The sequence below is a fragment of the Bubalus kerabau genome, chromosome 2 (genome assembly GCF_029407905.1).
Source record: "Bubalus kerabau isolate K-KA32 ecotype Philippines breed swamp buffalo chromosome 2, PCC_UOA_SB_1v2, whole genome shotgun sequence".
In the NCBI taxonomy this organism is placed as follows: Eukaryota; Metazoa; Chordata; class Mammalia; order Artiodactyla; family Bovidae; genus Bubalus; species Bubalus kerabau.
Genome location: NC_073625.1, coordinates 110,799,604 through 110,818,706, shown reverse-complemented (window position 1 = coordinate 110,818,706; position 19,103 = coordinate 110,799,604). Strand labels below are relative to the sequence as shown.

Here is a 19,103-nt window from a genome sequence, read left to right as displayed (position 1 = left end):
AAATATGAGAGTTGCTATCATTATTACAAAGAGGTCTCTAATAATATTAGGGCTCATGCTGCTGCTGCTGCTGCTAAGCCGCATCAGTCGTGTCCAACTCTGTGCGACCCCATAGACGGCAGCCCACCAGGCTCCCCCGTCCCTGGGATTCTCCAGGCAAGAACACTGGAGTGGGTTGCCATTTCCTTCTCCAATGCATGAAAGGGAAAAGTGAAAGTGAAGTCACTCATAATCATCAGTAATTATTTCCTACCTTTCAAAATATTTATAGCGATTCTTTCCAGTAACATCAGGATCTTCATTAACTTCTTTAGGCATCTGAAAAGAAGCATCAATTCTAAAACGAAGCAGGAAAACATTATTCAAGTCAAACATATTATTTCCAAATATAATTTTTATTTCATATTCATTCTCAGTTGCTAAATCGTGTCTGACTCTTTGTGATCCCATGGACTATAGCCCACCAGGCTTCTCTGTCCATGGAGTTTTCCAGGCAAGAATACTGGAGTGCTTGCCACTTTCTACTCCAGGGAATTTTCCCGCCCCAGAGATCGAACCCATGTCTCATGCATCTCCTGCATTGGCAGACAGATTCTTTACCGCTAGCACCATCTGGGAAGCCCCTATTTCGTATTTGTATGTCTATAAAGTAGGAGATTCACAGATACACCTGAGACTGAGAGCAAAGTCTTCTATAACACATGTCTTACTGTCCTACATCTCAGATTACAATGATTACTTTTCCTGAGCCAGGAAACCAGGAGCCAACAAGAGGAGCTGAAAGCTAATAAATGAGTAAATTTATGAAATTCCACATACAAAAATGCTCATTTTTAGTTAACAGTGAATGAGAATTACAAAATTTAAAAAAAAACACACAAATTTTTATGTCTAGGCTGTAAGGTACCATTTTAAAAGAAATTTACTATGTATGAACTTGTAAATATTCTTTAAATGAAAAAGGAATTTGACAGACCTATTGCTGAAGGTGCTTTGGTTGCAGATCTCCAAAAAGTGTACTTGGATACTAGCAGAAAAGTACACTTGCAATTTCTAAGATGGATCGAAGAAATTACAAATGCAGTCACCTCTACCTTTGGTGCTAAGTTATCATGTAATATATACTGTAACCTTTGGAGAACACCTATTAGGTTGGTGCAAAAGTAACTGCAGTTTTGCACTGTTGAACTTTGCCATGTGATACTGGAATGTGGTTATGTCATACATCATTTTAATGCTCATTTCTTGCTTTATATTTTCTTTTACTAATGCTTATCACTCATCTCACACGCTAGTAAAATAATGCTCAAAATTCTCCAAGCCAGGCTTCAGCAATACGTGAACCGTGAACTTCCTGATGTTCAAGCTGGTTTTAGAAAAGGCAGAGGAACCAGAGATCAAATTGCCAACATCTGATGGATCATCGAAAAAGCAAGAGAGTTCCAGAAAAACATCTATTTCTGCTTTATTGACTATGCCAAAGCCTTTGACTGTGTGGATCACAATAAACTGTGGAAAATTCTGAAAGAGATGAGAATACCAGACCACCTGACCTGCCTCTTGAGAAACCTATATGCAGGTCAGGAAGCAACAGTTAGAACTGGACATGGAACAACAGACTGGTTCCAAATAGGAAAAGGAGGACGTCAAGGCTGTATATTGTCACCCTGTTTATTTAACTTATATGCAGAGTACATCATGAGAAATGCTGGACTGGAAGAAACACAAGCTGGAATCAAGATTGCCGGGAGAAATATCAATAACCTCAGATATGCAGATGACACCACCCTTATGGCAGAAAGTGAAGAGGAACTCAAAAGCCTCTTGATGAAAGTGAAAGTGGAGAGTGAAAAAGTTGGCTTAAAGCTCAACATTCAGAAAAGGAAGATCATGGCACCCGGTCCCATCACTTCATGGGAAATAGATGGGGAAACAGTGGAAGCAGTGTCAGACTTTATTTTTCTGGGCTCCAAAATCACTGCAGATGGGACTGCAGCCATGAAATTAAAAGACGCTTACTCCTTGGAAGGAAAGTTATGACCAACCTAGATAGCATATTGAAAAGCAGAGACATTACTTTGCCAACAAAGGTCTGTCTAATCAAGGCTATGGTTTTTCCAGTGGTCATGTATGGATGTGAGAGTTGGACTGTGAAGAAGGCTGAGCGCCCAAGAATTGATGCTTTTGAACTGTGGTGTTGGAGAAGACTCTTGAGAGTCCCTTGGACTGCAAGGAGATCCAACCAGTCCATTCTGAAGGAGATCAGCCCTGGGCTTTCTTTGGAAGGAATGATGCTAAGGCTGAAACTCCAGTACTTTGGTCACCTCATGTGAAGAGTTGACTCATTGGAAAAGACTCTGATGCTGGGAGGGATTGAGGGCAGGAGGAGAAGGGGATGACAGAGGATGGGATGGCTGGATGGCATCACTGACTCAAAGGACATGAGTCTGGGTGAACTCTGGGAGTTGGTGATGGACAGGGAGGCCTGGCGTACTGTGATTCATGGGGTCGCAAAGAGTCGGACACAACTGAGCGAATGAACTGAACTATCACTTGCTGTTTATTTTACATTTCTTTTAGGCTATGGAAATGATGTTAAACAAAAAGCAAATTCAAGCAATTTTCTTATTCAAGTTCAAAATGGGTCATAAAGCAAGGCAGGAAACTAGCAACATCAACAATGCATTTGGCCCAGAAACTGCTAACAAACATATAGTGCAGTGGTGATTAAAGAAGTTTTGCCAAGGAGACAAGAGCCTTGAAGATGAGGAGCATAGTGGCTGGTCATCCGAAGTTGACAATGACCAATTGAGAGTCATCATCGAAACTGATCCTCATACAACTATATAAGAAGCTGCCTAAGAACTCAACATCAACCTTTCTATGGTCATTTGGCATTTGAAGCAAATTGAAAATGTGAAAAAGCTTGACAACAGTGTCTCATGAACTGACTGCAAATCAAAAAAACCATCGTTTTGAAATGTCATCTCTTATTCTATGCAACACTGAACCACTTCTCAATCAGACTATGACACGTGACAAAAAGTAGATTTTATAAAACAACTGGCAACAACTAGCTCAGTGGTTGGACGGAGAAGATGCTCCAAAAACACTTCCCAAAACCAAACGTGCACCAAAAAAAGGTCATGGTCATTGTTTTGGTGGTCTGCTGTCTGTCTGATCCACTACATTTTTCTGAATCCCAGCAAAACCATTACATCTGAGAAGTATGCTCAGCAAATTAATGAAATGCACCAAAAACTGCAACACTTGCAGCCACTATTGGTCAACAGAATGGACCCAATTCTCCACAATGCCTGACTGCAAGTTTCACAACCAGCAATCCAAAAGTTGAACAAATTGGGCTACGAAGTTTTACCTCATTTGCCATATTTACCTGACCTCTCTCCAACCAACTACCACTTTTTCAAGCATCTTGACAACTTTTTGCCAGGAAAACGCTTCCACAACCAACAGAAGGCAGAAAATGCTTTCCAAGAGTTCAACAAATCCCAAAACATGTATTTTTATGCTACAGGAACAAACCAACTCATTTCTCATTGGTAAAGATGTGTTGACTGTAATGGTTCCTATTTTGATTACTAAAGACGTGTTTGAGCCTCATTATAATGATTTAAAATTCACAGTCTGAAATCACAATTACTTTGTACCAACCTAATACTAACCAATAAACCTAAAACTGTTGCTCCCGAATCCAGATTGTTTTGGTCAAAGGGGTTAAGAAAGAGAATTTGAGCTCAACTGGTCTAGGTATAACATCACGATTGTACATTTTAAAATAATACAGAGTGAATAAACAAAACTTTTTAAGAAGAAAAATGCATCCATCAAACACATGAATAGCAGCTGGAGCCGCCTGACACTCACGCGGCAAGTTGCTGCAGGGCCTCCCTGTGCCTTTGCTCGTGTCGCTTCCAGTCCCGACTGATGAACGATGGAACAGGATCCGCCTTGCTCCAATAAACAGAATATCTCGGATAATGGAACAAGCTGCTGAACATGGTTCTAAACCTGGGAACCCTTCTCTAATGTTAAGACAGGAGGGCAGAGGGGAAAAGGACAAAATTATACCAGATTTTCTAAAGTATTTTACTACTTCAAACTTTTGAAAGGTACAAAACCGTCTATATGGCATAGGATATTAATATATGTATAGACTATCTCTAGAAGGATACTGAAGAAACTGATGACAAGGGGTGATTATGTGAAGACGGCTAAGGGTAGCATTTATTTTATACCATATATGCTTTTGCACTACTGGAATTTTTTCAACACAGGCATCTATTACTTTTCTCATTGAAATAATTTAGGTTATCGTGAGTCCTTTATTCACTATTAGTTAGTTAATCCTCATATTGGGCCACAAGTATTAAAACATCTTGTCCCCTGGTAACCATGGCAAAGATATTTCTGCAGAATATAAAATCCAGTGGAGATTTGGCGATTAGCACAATACTGGATGCTTGGGGCTAGTGCACTGGGACGACCCAGAGGGATGGTATGGGGAGGGAGGAGGGTTCAGGAAGGGGAACACATGTATACCTGTGGCGGATTCATTTTGATATATGGCAAAACTAATACAATTTTGTAAAGTTTAAAAATAAAATTAAATTTAAAAAAAAAAAGAAAATTTGATCAGCACAGTTAGCCAAACTAGATGGTTCAGGTTCATTAGGCTGCCTTAGCAGATAAATAAGACCTACCAGTTTGCTTCGAATCACGGTGGCCTGAATATTTGCCTGGTTGTGGTCTTTCTCGCTTGATACAATAAACAACGGGTCTGTGAAATAAACAATAAAGCAGTATAAGGAAGACCACAAATCTAGTACATATCTACTCCCAGGTAGAGAAAAACAGTACAGAAATGTAATTTCTTAATTGGAAAACAAATTAGAAAATTCAGATATCTTCTAACTCTGCAGAGGCTCATAGCTCTATTACTCACCATTAGTGAGAGTCTGTGAGATGCAAGTGATGTCTGTATACTCCAACGTCAGTGAATAGAATCAGAATGCAAAAAGAAGGCTGAACATGTTTCAAGCACCATAACCTCAACAGGCTCTCCTCTCTTATGAACAAACCACCTTCTGGGTCTGGATATCTCTGGAAATACTCTAAGAGGAAGGACCATGTATACACAGACACTACACCCATTTCCAAGGGAAAGAAACAATAACTTTGGGCACTACCTCCCATCTTCAGTTCACAGGGAAGATATAAACTTAACAGTGTATCACCCAGAGCTGGCAGACAGGGTAAGAAAATGTCATTCTCCAGTAAGAGATGAATAAGATCATCTATTTTTAGAATTCACCCCTTAAAATGGAACTAAGTTATTTCCTCCAAGTTCAAATAAGATTGCCCTGTTGCTGTACGTATGTTTGTTAGGTATACCTTTAAAGTGACAATGAATATTCATGATTGATTTTACTATCACTTAAAAATCAAACAATTTGACATTAAATTCACAAGCAAACTTCAGATATAGACTTGATTTCTCAAGTAGATATGTCTAGACAAATAAATACCTTGAACTAGTCTAGACATCTTGGTAATGTATATTTCTCTGCACAAATTATTAAATTGTTATTGTGATTTAGAATTAAGTCTCTTGAATTTAGATGATTTGTCAATTTCCAGAACTTAGTTACTTCCTCAGTTACCCAATTTCAGACGAACAGCACAATCACAACCATTGAGGACTTCCCTGGTGGTCCAGCGGTTGAAAATCCACCTTCCAATGCAGGGGACGTGGGTTCAATCCCTGGTCTGGGAACTAAGATCCCACATGTTGTGGGACAACTGAGCCCATGCACCACAACTAGAGAAGCCCATGAGCTGCAACCACTGAGCCTGCGTACTGCACATACTGAGCCCACATGTTCTAGAGCCTGTGCTTCGCGACAAGAGAAACCCGTGCACCACAGTGAAGACCCAGCTAGCCAAAACAAACAAAACAATCACAACCACTGATCCAGTGATACCTTTTAAATCACTTAAAACACGAGACTAGAGAATATAGAAATTTCACTTTGTCTTATACTATTTCCAACATACTAGCGATGTTGAAGCTATATTCTTCTGTCTAAAAAGGTGCATTCATTCTCTCTTTAAATTCAGTAGCCTATAATTTGAGGGCATAAAATTTGGCCTCTTCATCCCTAATCAGCCCAATTCCCATCACTTCTCAACTTGATATCACTGGGTCAATGGCTGCAATTGTGCTGGTCATCACATTTCCCCTAAGTCTGGATAATAAACCATTCCCCTCTTATTAACATTTCCATAAGGAATGTGAAAATGATATCTATAGAAACATTTTTGAATCTACAGACAACAATGACACAATACTGTATGATTTGTGACTATACATTCTACAACACAGTCTACAGTTCAGTTCGGTCACTCAGTCATGTCCAACTCTGTGATCCCATGGACTGCAGCAGGCCAAGCCTTGCTTTTCCATCACCAACTCCTGGAGTTCACTTGAACTCATGTCCATTGAGTCAGTGATGCCATCCAACCATCTCATCCTCTGTTGTCACCTTCTCCTCCTGCCCTCAATCTTTCCCAGCATCAAGTTCTTTTCAAATGAGTCAGTTCTTTGCATCAGGTGGCCAAAGTATTGGAGTTTCAGCTTCAGCATCAGTCCTTCCAATGAATATTCAGGACTGATTTCCTTTAGGATGGACTGGTTGGATCTCCCTGCAGTTCAAAGGACTCTCAAGAGTCTTCTCCAACACCACAGTTCAAAAGCATCAATTCTTCAGCACTCAGCTTTCTTCACAGTCCAACTCTCACATCCATACATGACTACTGGAAAAACCATAGCCTTGACTAGACGGACCTTTGTTGGCAAAGTCATGTCTCTGCTTTTTAATACACTGCCTAGGTTGGTCATAAACCTTCTCCCAAGGAGCAAGCGTCTTTTAATTTCATGGCTGCAGTCACCATCATGCAGTGATTTTGGAGCCAAAAAAATAGTCTCTCACTGTCTCCATTGCTTTCCCATCTATTTGCCATGAAGTGATGGGACCAGATGCCATGATCTTAGTTTTCTGAATGTTGAGTTTTAAGCCAACTTTTTCACTCTCTTCTTCATTTTCATCAAGAGGCTCTTTAGTTCTTCTTTGCTTTCTGCCATAAGGATGGTGTCATCTGCATATCTCAGGTTATTGATATTTCTCCCAGCAATCTTGATTCCAGCTTGTGCTTCAACCAGCCCAGCGTTTCTCATGAGGTACTCTGCATGTAAGTTAAATAAACATAGTCTACAACTGTGCTCAAAATCAGTGCTCAAATGGCAGTGGAGAGGCCTTTGAGATGCCCAAGCAACAGCGTGCATGCAGTGTCGCTTCAATCATGTCCGACTCTTTATGACCCTATGGACTTTAGCCTGCCAGGCTCTGCCCATAGAATTTTCCAGGCAAGAATACTGGAGTGGATGGCTAATTCATGTCAATGTATGGCAGAACCACTACAATACTATAAAGTAATTAGCCTCCAATTAAGATAAATTAATTAATATAAAAAAAAAGAATACTGGAGTGGGGTGCCATGTTCTCCTCTGGGGAATCTTCCCAACCCAGGAATCAAACTCGCATCTCCTGTGGCTCCTGCATTGCAAGTGTATTCTTTACCACTGAGCCACGGAGGGAAGCCCCAAGCAATAGCAATCACCAGGTTATCACTTACTTATTCCTAGACAGTATTGAGAGCTTCATGTGCAGTATTCCTTTTAATTCTCAAAAAGTTAATGAGGTAAGCACGAGGCCTCCATTTTATAGAAAAGGAAACCAAGACTTCAAGAAGTCAGCAACCAAGGGGATCAAGATGGTGGAATAAGAGGACAGAGAGCTCCCCTCCCCCCCAAAACACATCAAAGATACATCTACATGTAGAACAATTCTCAGTCAAAACTAGCTGGAAACTGGCAGCAGGACTTCTATACAAACAACCAAAGCTGCAATAAATAGCTCCACGTAACACGGTGCTATGCGTGCTAAGTCGCTTCAGTCATGTCCAACTCTTTGCGACCCTATGAACTGTAGCCTACAAGGCTCCTCTGACCATGGGATTCTCCAGGCATGGAGTGGGTTGCCATGCCCTCCTCCAGTGGATCTTCCTGACCAGGGATCAAACCCACATCTCTTTAAGTCTCCTGCATTGGCAGGTGGATTCTTTACCACTAGCAACATTTGGGAAGCAAGGTAGGATGTGAAAAAAAAAAGGCATCAGGTTGAGACCTGCATCCCTGGGAGGGATCTGAAAGGAAGAGAAGGTCCACATGGGTGGACCTTCACTCTGGGGAGCAAGCAGGTCAAGCCACAATTTTGGCATCCCATTCCTGGGATCCTGCACAGACAAGAAAAACCCCTCGCCTGCTAGGAAATTCACGGAGACAGACAGACAGAAGAAGGCTGGACTCTACTCATAAGGAGTGTGTGTGTGCTGGCTCACTAACAGTCAGGGCCAAGACAGCCACTGGAAGTGACGGCTGCCACTTTACCGCATTTCCCAAGCCAAACAGGCAAATGCCCTGGCCCCCTCAGTCTACACCACAGACTAGTGTGAGATCTGGGCAGAGACTTGGTCTAGCCATGCAGAGACAGACCAGAGGGCCTGAGGTGTGATCTGGGGGAGCTGCAGACTCCATTATAAATAGGCGCACGGCGGGTGGTGGGTCTAGCTGGGCAGGTATTGCCAGCATGCATACCTGGTGGCACCATAAGAGGGTGCAGATACTAGTATGCAGCAGTTTATTTCCCAGCAAGAGCACGCTGGGTGTGCTGGAGTGGTTCCACCCACTCCACACCACAGCTCAGCACTACATCTGGGGCAGAAAGAGAAGACTGGGAGAAGACCCCATAGAGGCAGCCCAGATCTCAGGTGACAAAGCAGCTCCTGCAGCCACAACCACCTCATCCCCAGTCACTGCACAACACAGCCCTGCCCTAGATCTGGGATGAATACAACAGAGAAAGGGACGTGAATTTGGGCTGCTTCTGAGCACAGATGTCTACACAGGTGAGACACAGGTATTCTGTGACCTCACAGATCTTACTTGCTTCAGGATTCACCTCCCTTGGGGCAGTGTGCACACTCAAGGGCTACAGAGCATGATCAAACCCAACCCTCAACCCTTCTATTCAAACAACTGGGGAGTGCACCCTATTCCCAATAGGATGATGATAGCCATGGAGCTGAGAAGAAGCCTTGCCTCACATCCAGCACAGGCTGTAGACCCTACAAGCCAACCACACTTCCTTCCTATCCAGGGGATAACAACCAGTCCAGCCTGAGGAAAGACATGGTGGGCATCCATACCAAAATCAGTCTCCCACCAAAGAACTGGAGACACAGAGTCTATGCAGGGACAACCCTACATAAAAACATCCCTTCAAGACCACAGTGGAGAGTGGTTTCTCCTAAATTCAGAGAGACAGAAAAAGGTAAGTAAAATTTAAAAACATAGAAACTATTTCATATTGAAAGAACAAGAGAAATGCCCTGAAAGAACAAATAATGAAACAGACCTCACCAGTCTTTTAGACCTTGAGTTCAAAGAGAAGTTAATAAAAATGCTAAAGGAATTAAGAAACCTATCAATAGAAATGCAGATCACTGTAACAAGGAATTATTAATGGAAACTATAAAGGTGAACCAATCAAAATTAGACAATTCCATTGCTGAGATAAAAACCAATCTAGAAGCAATGAATAGCAGACTAAAGGACACAGAAGAATGATAAGTGATCTGGAAGACAGAACAGTAAATTACTCAATCAGAATAGTGGAAAGACAAATGAAAAAAGTAAAGGCAACATACGAACTCTATGGGATAATACAAAATGTGCCAACCTACACACGATAGGGGTTCTAGAAGAAGAAAGAGAGAAGGGGATCAAAAAATGTATTTTAGGGACTTCCCTGGTGGTCCAGTGGTTAATACTTTGCCTTTCAATGCAGAGGGTGCGGGTTCAATCCCTGGTCAGGGCACTAAGATCCCACAAGCTTCATGACACAGCCAAAAACAATTTAAAACAAAAGAAGCCCAACAAACAAAAGTCCAGGACCAGGTGGCTTCACAAGTGAATTTCATGAAACATTCAGAGAAAAGTTAACACCTATCCTTCTGAAACTATTCCCAAAAATTGCAGAAGAAAGAACACTTCCAAACTCATTCCATGAGGCCACCATCAACCTGATACCAAAACCAAACAAAAAGTGAAAGTGTTAGTCGCTCAGTCGTGTCTGACTCAGCTCCTCTGTCCATGGAATTCTCCAGGCAAGAATACTGGAATGGGTAGCCATTTCCTTTCCATAGATCTTCCCGACCCAGGGATTGAACCCAGTTCCCCCACACTGCAGAAAGATTCTTTACTGACTGAGCCACCAGGAAAGATCACAAAAAAAGAAAATTACAGGCCAATATCACTAATGAACATAGATGCAAAAATTCTCAAAAAGATACCAGCAAACTGACTCCAACAATACATTAAAAGGATCATACACTATAATAAAGTTAGGATTTATTCCAGAGATACAAGGAGTTTTCAATATCTGCAAATCAGTCAATGTGATACACCACATTAACAAATTGAAGATAAAAGCCATATAAACATCTCAATAGATTCAGAAAAAACTTTTTATAAAATTCAATATCCATTTATGATTTAAAAAAAAAACCTTCAGAAAGTGGGCATAGAGGGAACTTACCTAACCATAACAAAGGCCATATATGACAAAACCATAGCTAACATCATACTCAACATAAAAGCTGAAATATTTTCTCTAAGATCAGGAACAAGACAAGAATGCTCACTCTCACCACTCTTATTTGATATAGTTTTAGATGTCCTAGTCATGACAATCAGAGAAGAAAAAGAAAAGGAATCCAGGGACTTCTCTGGTGGTCCAGTGGCTGAGACTCTGTGCTCCCAATGCAAGGGGCCTGGGTTCAATCCCTGGTCAGGGAACTAGATCCCACATGCTGCAACTAAGAGTTTGCATGCTACCATTCAAAAGATATCACATTCTGCAACTAAGACCCAGTGCAGCCAAATAAATAAGTATTTTTTTAAAAAAAGGCATCCAAATTAAAAAAAATAATAAAATTGTCACTGTTTGTATATGACATGATGCTACACAGAGAAAACCCTAAAGAAACTACCAGAAAACTACTACAGCTCATCAGTAAATGTGATAAAGCTGCTAGATACAAAATTAATATATAGAAATCTATTGCATTTCTGTACACTAACAAGGAAATATCAGAAACAATTAAGGAAACAATTTCATTTACCATTGCATTAAAAAGAATAAAATACCTAGGAATAAACCTACCTAAGAAGGCAAAAGATCTCTACTCTGAAAACTATAGGAAACTAATGAAAGAAACTGAAGATGACACAAACAAATGGAAAGATATACGTGTTCCTGAAATGGAAGAATCCATATTGATAACATGACCATACTACCCAATGGAATCTACAGATTCAATTCAATCCCTATAACATTGCCAATGGCATTTTCACAGAATTAGAACAAAATAATTTTTAATTTGGATGAAAACACAAAAGACCCTGAATAGCCAAAATAATCTTGAGAGAGAAGAACAGAGCTGGAGAAATCACATTCTCTGGCTTCAGACAATATTACAAAGCTAACATAATCAAAACCGTCTGACACTGACACAGAAACGGACATATAGATTAACTGAACAGAATAGAGAGTCAGGGGTAAACCCATACACTTATGGCCAATTAATCTAAGAAAAGTAGGTAAGAATACACAATGGAGAAAAGACAGCCTCTTCACTAAATGGTTCTGAGAAAAACTGGACAGCTACATGTAAAAGAATGAAATTAGAACATTCTCCAATACCATATACAAAAATAAACTCAAATTGATTAAAACCCTAAATGTAAGACCGGATAAAACTTCTAGAGGAAAATATGGGCAGAAGACTCTGACATACATTGCAGCAAGATGTTCTGGAACAGAAATAAACAGTATCTAATTAAGCCTAAAAACTTTAGCTGCTGCTGCTGCTAAGTAGCTTCAGTCGTGTCCGACTCTGTGCGACCCCATAGACGGCAGCCCACCAGGCTCCCCCGTCCCTGGGATTCTCCAGGCAAGAACACTGGAGTGGGTTGCCATTTCCTTCTCCAATGCATGAAAGTGAAAAGTGCAAGTGAAGTTGCTCAGTCGTGTCCAACCCTTAGCAACCCCATGGACTGCAGCCTACCAGGCTCCTCCATCCATGGGATTTTCCAAGCAAGAGTACTGGAGTGGGGTGCCATTGCTAAACATAAACAAAACAACAACCTACAAAGTGGGAGAAAATATTTCTAAATGATGCTACAACAAATGATTAGTTTCCAAAATATACCAACAGCTCATACAGCTTAATATAAAAAAAAAAACAACCCAATTAAAAAATAGCCAGAAGACCTAAAACATTTCTCCGAGAAGACATACAGATGGCCCACAAGCACATGAAAAGATGTTCAATATCACTAATCATTAGAGAAATGCAAATCAAAACTACAGTGAGGTACCATCTCACAATAGAATGGCCATTATTAACAAGCCTACAAATAATAAATGCTGGAGAGAGAGTGAAGAAAAAGAAACTCTCCTACACTGTTAGTGGGAATGAAAGTTGGTGTGACCACTGTGGAGAAGATCATGGAGGTTCCATTAAAAAAAGAAAAACTAAAAATAGAGTTACTATATGATCTTGCAATCCCACTCATGGGCATATATCCAGAGAAAACTCTACTTTGAAAAGATACATGCACCCCAATGTTCACAGCAACTCTATTTACAAAGGCCAAGCCCTGGAGCAACCTAAATGTCTATCAACAGATGAATGGATAAAGAAGATGTATAAAATAAATAACATATATATATGCATATGTATACAAGCACACAATGGACTATTACTCAGCCATAAAAAAGAAAGAAATAATGTCGTTTGCAGCAACATGGATGGACCTAGAGATTATTCTATTAAGTGAAGTAAATCAAAGACAAATATCATATCACTTATGTGCAGAATTTTTAAAAAATACGAATGAACTTATTTACAAAACAGACAAACTCATGGACATAGAAAATAAATTTATGGTTATCAAAGGGGATAGCAGAGGAGGGGAGGGGAGAAATAAATTAGGAGTTTGGAATTAACATAAATACAGTAGGTCCTTGTTGTTTATTCTATAGAGAGAGAAAAGGAGGAAAGAGCTCGTGATAAATGATAAACCCAAGAAGTATTTAAGATATTTTGGGGGCTTCCGTGGTAGCTCAGTGATGAAGAATCTGCCGGGCAATGCAGGGGACATGGGTTTGATTCCTGGTCCAGGAAGATCCCACATGCCATGGGACAATAAGCTCGTGCACCAAAACTACTGAGCCCACAGGCCACGACTACTGAAGGCCCTGTCCCTAGAGCCTGTGCTCCGCAACAAGAGCAACCACTGCAATGAGAAGCCTTCACACTGCAACTAGAGAAGGCCCCCGTGCAGCAATGAAGACCCAACACAACCAATAAATAAATATCTTCGGAGAAGGCAATGGCACCCCACTCCAGTACTCTTGTCTGGAAAACCCCATGGATGGAGGAGCCTGGTAGGCTGAAGTCCATGGGGTCGCTGAGGGTTGGACACGACTGAGCGACTTCCCTTTCACTTTTCGCTTTCATGCATTGGAGAAGGAAATGGCAACCCACTCCAGTGTTCTTGCCTGGAGAATCTCAGGGACGGGGGAGCCTGGTGGGCTGCTATCTGTGGGGTCACACAGAGTCGGACATGACTGAAGTGACTTAGCAGCAGAAGCAGCAGAAAAAATGTATCATATTTAAAAGACTTTATAATTAGCAGTGCAATAGTGTAGCTATTAAGCCATCAACAAATGTAGATTCAGGGAAGAGACAAAGTATTGTAGGCACTTCAAGTGAGGCACTTGAGAGACGCAAAGTATTCACATAATATTCAGTCAAATGTAAAACAGTATATAAATAAGGTAAGATTTAGAAAAGAATGCTGTTAACTGTGAAGCATACACAAATGCAAGCAATCATTACATATTCCCAACACCAGGGAATGGCTCCCCTAAAGACTCTTATCCAAAGGAAACCCTGGGATTCTCAGAGGAGATACCACACGGTTAAAAGTAAGGTAAAGAGGGCAAAACTGGGGGAAAAAATCATGCTTTACTGATTATATTTATTGTAGCAGTAAATTAAATAAATGATTCATAACAAATTATATAGCACCCAACATATGTACCAGCACTGGAAAGTTATGACCAACCTAAATAGCATATTGAAAAGCAGAGACATTACTTTGCCAACAAAGGTCTGTCTAGTCAAGGCTATGGTTTTTCTAGTGGTCATGTATGGATCTGAGAGTTGGACTGTGAAGAAAGCTGAGTGCCGAAGAATTAATGCTTTTGAACTGTGGTGTTGGAGAAGACTCTTGAGAGTCCCTTGGACTGCAAGGAGATCCAACCAGTCCATTCTGAAGGAGATCAGCCCTGGGTGTTCTTTGGAAGGAATGATGCTAAAGCTGAAACTCCAGTACTTTGGCCACCTCATGCGAAGAGTTGACTCATTGGAAAAGACTCTGATGCTGGGAGGGATTGGGGGCAGGAGGAAAGGGGGACGGTGGAGGATGAGATGGCTGGATGGCATCACCGACTCGATGGACGTGGGTCTGAGTGAACTCTGGGAGATGGTGATGGACAGGGAGGCCTGGCGTGCTGCGATTCATGGGGTCGCAAAGAGTCGGACATGACTGAGAGACTGAACTGAAAAAATGTGCTGAGAATGCTACAAAAATGGAGAGAACAAGAACTTAAATAACTCAGGAATTTATGGTCCAGTAGAAGAGACAGAACATAAAAGAACAATCAGGGCATCAAATAAACTGAGGATTTACTGGCCCAAAGGACCTAGTAGACCTAGTTTACAAGCAACACTTTGACGGATAAGAATAAGCTCAAATAAAAAGAGAAACCTATAAACAAAGATGAGACAACCTCCTTACCTACCCAGAATGACAAGTTTGGAGTTGCCCAGCGAATTGGACATTTTATGCAGTTTGAATGAGGGAGTGTTGAGTGAATCTCCAAGTCAGAACGCCAGGAACGGCATTCAGGACAACTGCTTAGGGCTGTGAAAATTGTCAGGTTAAAGAAGAATCAGGTGTCCCTGCTCTCTACTCTGAGATGCACAGCGCACCTGCGGCTTCCGAGACCGCCTCCTCCCCCCAGCCCGCCCAAGAGCCACCGCCTGCAGGGCTTGGAGCTGCCCCTACACAACGAAAGACAACCCGGGCTAGAGATCTCTCCTGTGGCTTGTTTTTCGTCCGCCGCGTTCCCGGCCAGGTCGGACAGTCTCGATGCCCACCTGGCCCAGGTGTCGACAACTCAGGAGGGAGGTCTGGAGCCGCCCTTACCGTATAAGAAATCATACGTTCGATTGGCAGAGACGTTGCCCCAGGCCCCCGACTTCCCTCCGAACCGGGTTTGAGACACCTGGGGCTTGGCCTGGGGTTCTTCGATAGTCACTACGTGACTCATGGTGCCGGCTCTTCCCTGCCGCCAACCAGGTCCAACTAGGGAAACCTAGCTGCTGCGTGCACCGTAGCTATGGTAACCCCTGCAGGAACCAGAGAGTAAGCGCCAGGCGAAGATAGGCCGCTAGTCCAGAAGAGAGGGGCGGGACTAGCGGGGTCGAGGGACGCCTGGAAGGGGCGGGGCGAGGAGCAGAAGCGGAAGGATGGGAAGTGCGCAGAGGGGTGGAGCATGAGGGGTGGGGGTAGAGGAGGGAAGAAAGGAGGAAAAGAGGGGCTGGCCTAGGGAGGGGAGGGCAAAGAGAGAAGGGCGGGGCGAGGGTAGAGAAGGACGGAGGGCTAGGTGGAGACAAAGGCGAGGAGGGGGAGAGAAGGGCGGGGTGGGAGAGGGACTGCCTCACTTCCCAGCTGCACTCCGGTGATGAAGTCATGAGCATTTAGCGGTCCACCCACGGTCAAAGCCGGGGGCCGCAGATTGGGGGAAAGGTTGCTGCTGAAATCCTTGCAGCCATTTGCCAGTCACACTCCGTAGCCTCTTTCGGAAATCCCTGGGAAATCTTAGAGCCCTCTAGAATAGTTGGGGGCTTTCATTTCGGACATCCCCTTTCCGCAGGGCTTGTTCGAACTGAAGAATCTAAGCTCTTGAACGCCAGCCTTTGTCACACTATGAGTTCTGGTCCTGGATATCAACGTTTGTGGTGCGCTGGGTAATTAAATGTTCATGCGCATTCTGCTATCCCTTTCTGTGTGTATGTGTTAGCCGCTCAGTCGTGTTCAACTCTGCGATCCCATGGCCTGTGGCCCTCCAGGCTCATCTCTCCATAGGATTTTCCAGGCAGGAATACTGGAGTGGGTTGCCATTCCCTTCTCCAGGGGATCTTCTCCACCCAGAAATGGAACCTAGGTCTCCTGCATTGCAGGCAGATTCTGCATTTCAAACTGATACGGATTTTTTCACTTTGGTTATCAAATTTAAGAGAAACTGGTGGTGCCCTAACAACCACCAGTGTTAACCAAATAGATTTTGTTTGCTTAGTATCACTATGAATGAGTGCATTTTACATATCAGATTCTTTTAGTCTGTTAAGGATCATTATACTTTGTGATGTTCGAATTATCCCATTTGGCTAGTGACACACGTTAGAGTTAGCTTCTTTGTCTTTTTCATGTAATCCATAGGCACTTCAACAAGCCTGCTGCCTTCTATTCTTCTTTTCACACACATTCTTGGTTTTATTTTACTCTACTCCTGAACTTTTTGGGTTTTTTGCCAGTCAGCCATGTATTTTGCCAGTTCCAAGTCTTTGCTCAAACTGATTGCTTTGCCTGAAATGCCTTTTCCTATTTACGCCCCTCAACTAATTTAGGTATCCTTCAAGACTTAGTGCTAATTTTGCCACCTTTATGTAGCCTCCCAAGTTCTACAAGTAGACCCAGACTTCTTTATTCCAGTGCTATTATGTAGCACCAGAGGCATTGACCACTTTGTATTAGTAATTGTAACTTTGCTCCCCACAACTGTGAGCTCATTAAGGGCACAGGCCTTCACATGGTCATTTTGTATCTCTGAAGCACCTAGTTCAGTTCAGTCCTCAGTCGTGTCCAACTCTTTGCGACCCCGTGAATCACAGCATGCCAGGCCTCCCTGTCCATCACCAATTCCCAGAGTCCACCCAATGTCCATTGAGTCAGTGATGCCATCCAACCATCTCATCCTCTGTCATCCCCTTCTCCTGCCCTCAATCTCTCCAAGCATCAGGGTCTTTTCAAATGAGTCAGCTCTTCACATCAGGTGGCCAAAGTATTGGAGTTTCAGCTTCAACATCAGTCCTTCCAAAGAACACCCAGGGCTGATCTCCTTTAAAATGGACTGGTTGGATCTCCTTGCAGTCCAAGGGACTCTCAAGAGTCTTCTCCAACACCACAGTTCAAAAGCATCAATTCTTCAGCACTCAGCTTTCTTCACAGTCCGACTCTCAGATCCATACATGACCACTAGAAAAACCATAGCCTTGACTAAGACGGACCTTTGTTGACAAAGTAATGTCTCTGCTTTTCAATATGCTATCTAGGTTGCTCATAACTTTCCTTCCAAGGAGTAAGTGTCTTTTAATTTCATGGCTGCAATCACAATCTGCAGTGATTTTGGAGCCCAGAAAAATAAAGTCTGACACTGTTTCCACTGTTTCCCTATCTATTTGCCATGAAGTGATGGGACCGGATGCATGATCTTAGTTTTCTGAATGTTGAGCTATAAGTCAACTTTTTCACTCTCCTCTTTTACTTTCATCAAGAGGCTCGTTAGTTCTTCTTCACTTTCTGCCATAAGGGTGGTGTCATCTGCATATCTGAGGTTATTGATATTTCTCCCGGCAATCTTGATTCCAGCTTGTGCTTCATCCACCCCAGCGTTTCTCATGATGTACTCTGCATATAAATTAAATAAGCAGGGTAACAATATACAGCCTTGATGTCCTCCTTTTCCTATTTGGAACCAGTCTGTTGTTCCATGTCCAGTTCTAACTGTTGCTTCCTGACCTGCATATAGGTTTCTCAAGAGGCAGGTCAGGTGGTCTGGTATTCCCGTCTCTTTCAGAATTTTCCACAGTTTATTGTGATCCACACAGTCAAAGGCTTTGGCATAGTCAATAAAGCAGAAATAGATGTTTTTCTGGAACTCTGTTGCTTTTTTGATGATCCATCGGATGTTGGCAATTTGATCTCTGGTTCCTCTGCCTTTTCTAAAACCAGCTTGAATATCTGGAAGTTCACGGTTCATGTATTGCTGAAGCCTGACTTGGAGAATTTTAAGCATTACTTTACTAGCGTGTGAGATGAGTGCAATTGTGCGGTAGTTTGAGCATTCTTTGGCACCTAGTACCTAGTACGTGAAAGCTTAGTCAAATGTTTCCTAAATGAATAAATCTATCCATTTATTATATAAATTTACTGGACCATAAAGAAGGCTGAACACTGAAGAACTGATTCTTTTGAATTGTGGTGCTGGAAAAGATTCTTTTGAGAGTCCCTTTGACCTGCAAGTTCAAACCAGGCTATCCTAAGGGAAATCAACCCTGAATACTCATTGGAAGGACTGATTCTGAAACTGAAGCTCCAATACTTTGGCCACCTGATGCTGGGAAAGATTGAAGGCAAAAGGAGAAGAGGGCAGCAGAGGATGAGATGATTGGATGGCATCACCATTTCAATGGACATGAACTTGGGCGATCTCCAGGAGATATTGAAGAACAGGGAGGCCTGGCATGTTGCAGTCCAGGAGATCACAAAAAATCGGACATGACTTAGTGACTGAATAACAACAACACTGTCTACTATCAAATAGGTATTGAAGATCTAAGATATTGGTACAACTCACTGTATGATGGGGAAAAAATAGATTAAAAAACATGAAAATATGGTCTTATAATGGCCACTGATTATATTTTTATATCTCTGGGGATAGCTACATTTCCCACTTTCTGTTCCTTTTTCCCAAAATGCT

At 42.2% G+C, this 19,103-nt stretch overlaps 1 protein-coding gene across 2 annotated transcripts in view; it reads right to left on the bottom strand.

Moving 5' to 3' along the window:
* CFAP91 (cilia and flagella associated protein 91) overlaps window positions 1–15,796 on the bottom strand; it is a 94,121-nt gene extending 78,325 nt beyond the window's left edge. The window contains exons 1-4 of one of the 2 annotated variants that reach the window (XM_055568294.1): window positions 15,485–15,796; window positions 4,725–4,801; window positions 3,889–4,046; window positions 254–337 (exon numbers count right to left, since the gene is read on the bottom strand). In XM_055568294.1, the coding sequence (XP_055424269.1) occupies window positions 254–337; window positions 3,889–4,046; window positions 4,725–4,801; window positions 15,485–15,608 (443 nt within the window). In that variant the 5' untranslated portion in view covers window positions 15,609–15,796. Of the gene's footprint in view, window positions 1–253; window positions 338–3,888; window positions 4,047–4,724; window positions 4,802–15,484 lie in introns of those variants that run through there. The other variant, XM_055568295.1, reaches the window with a different exon arrangement.
* Window positions 15,797–19,103: the final 3,307 nt, after the last annotated feature.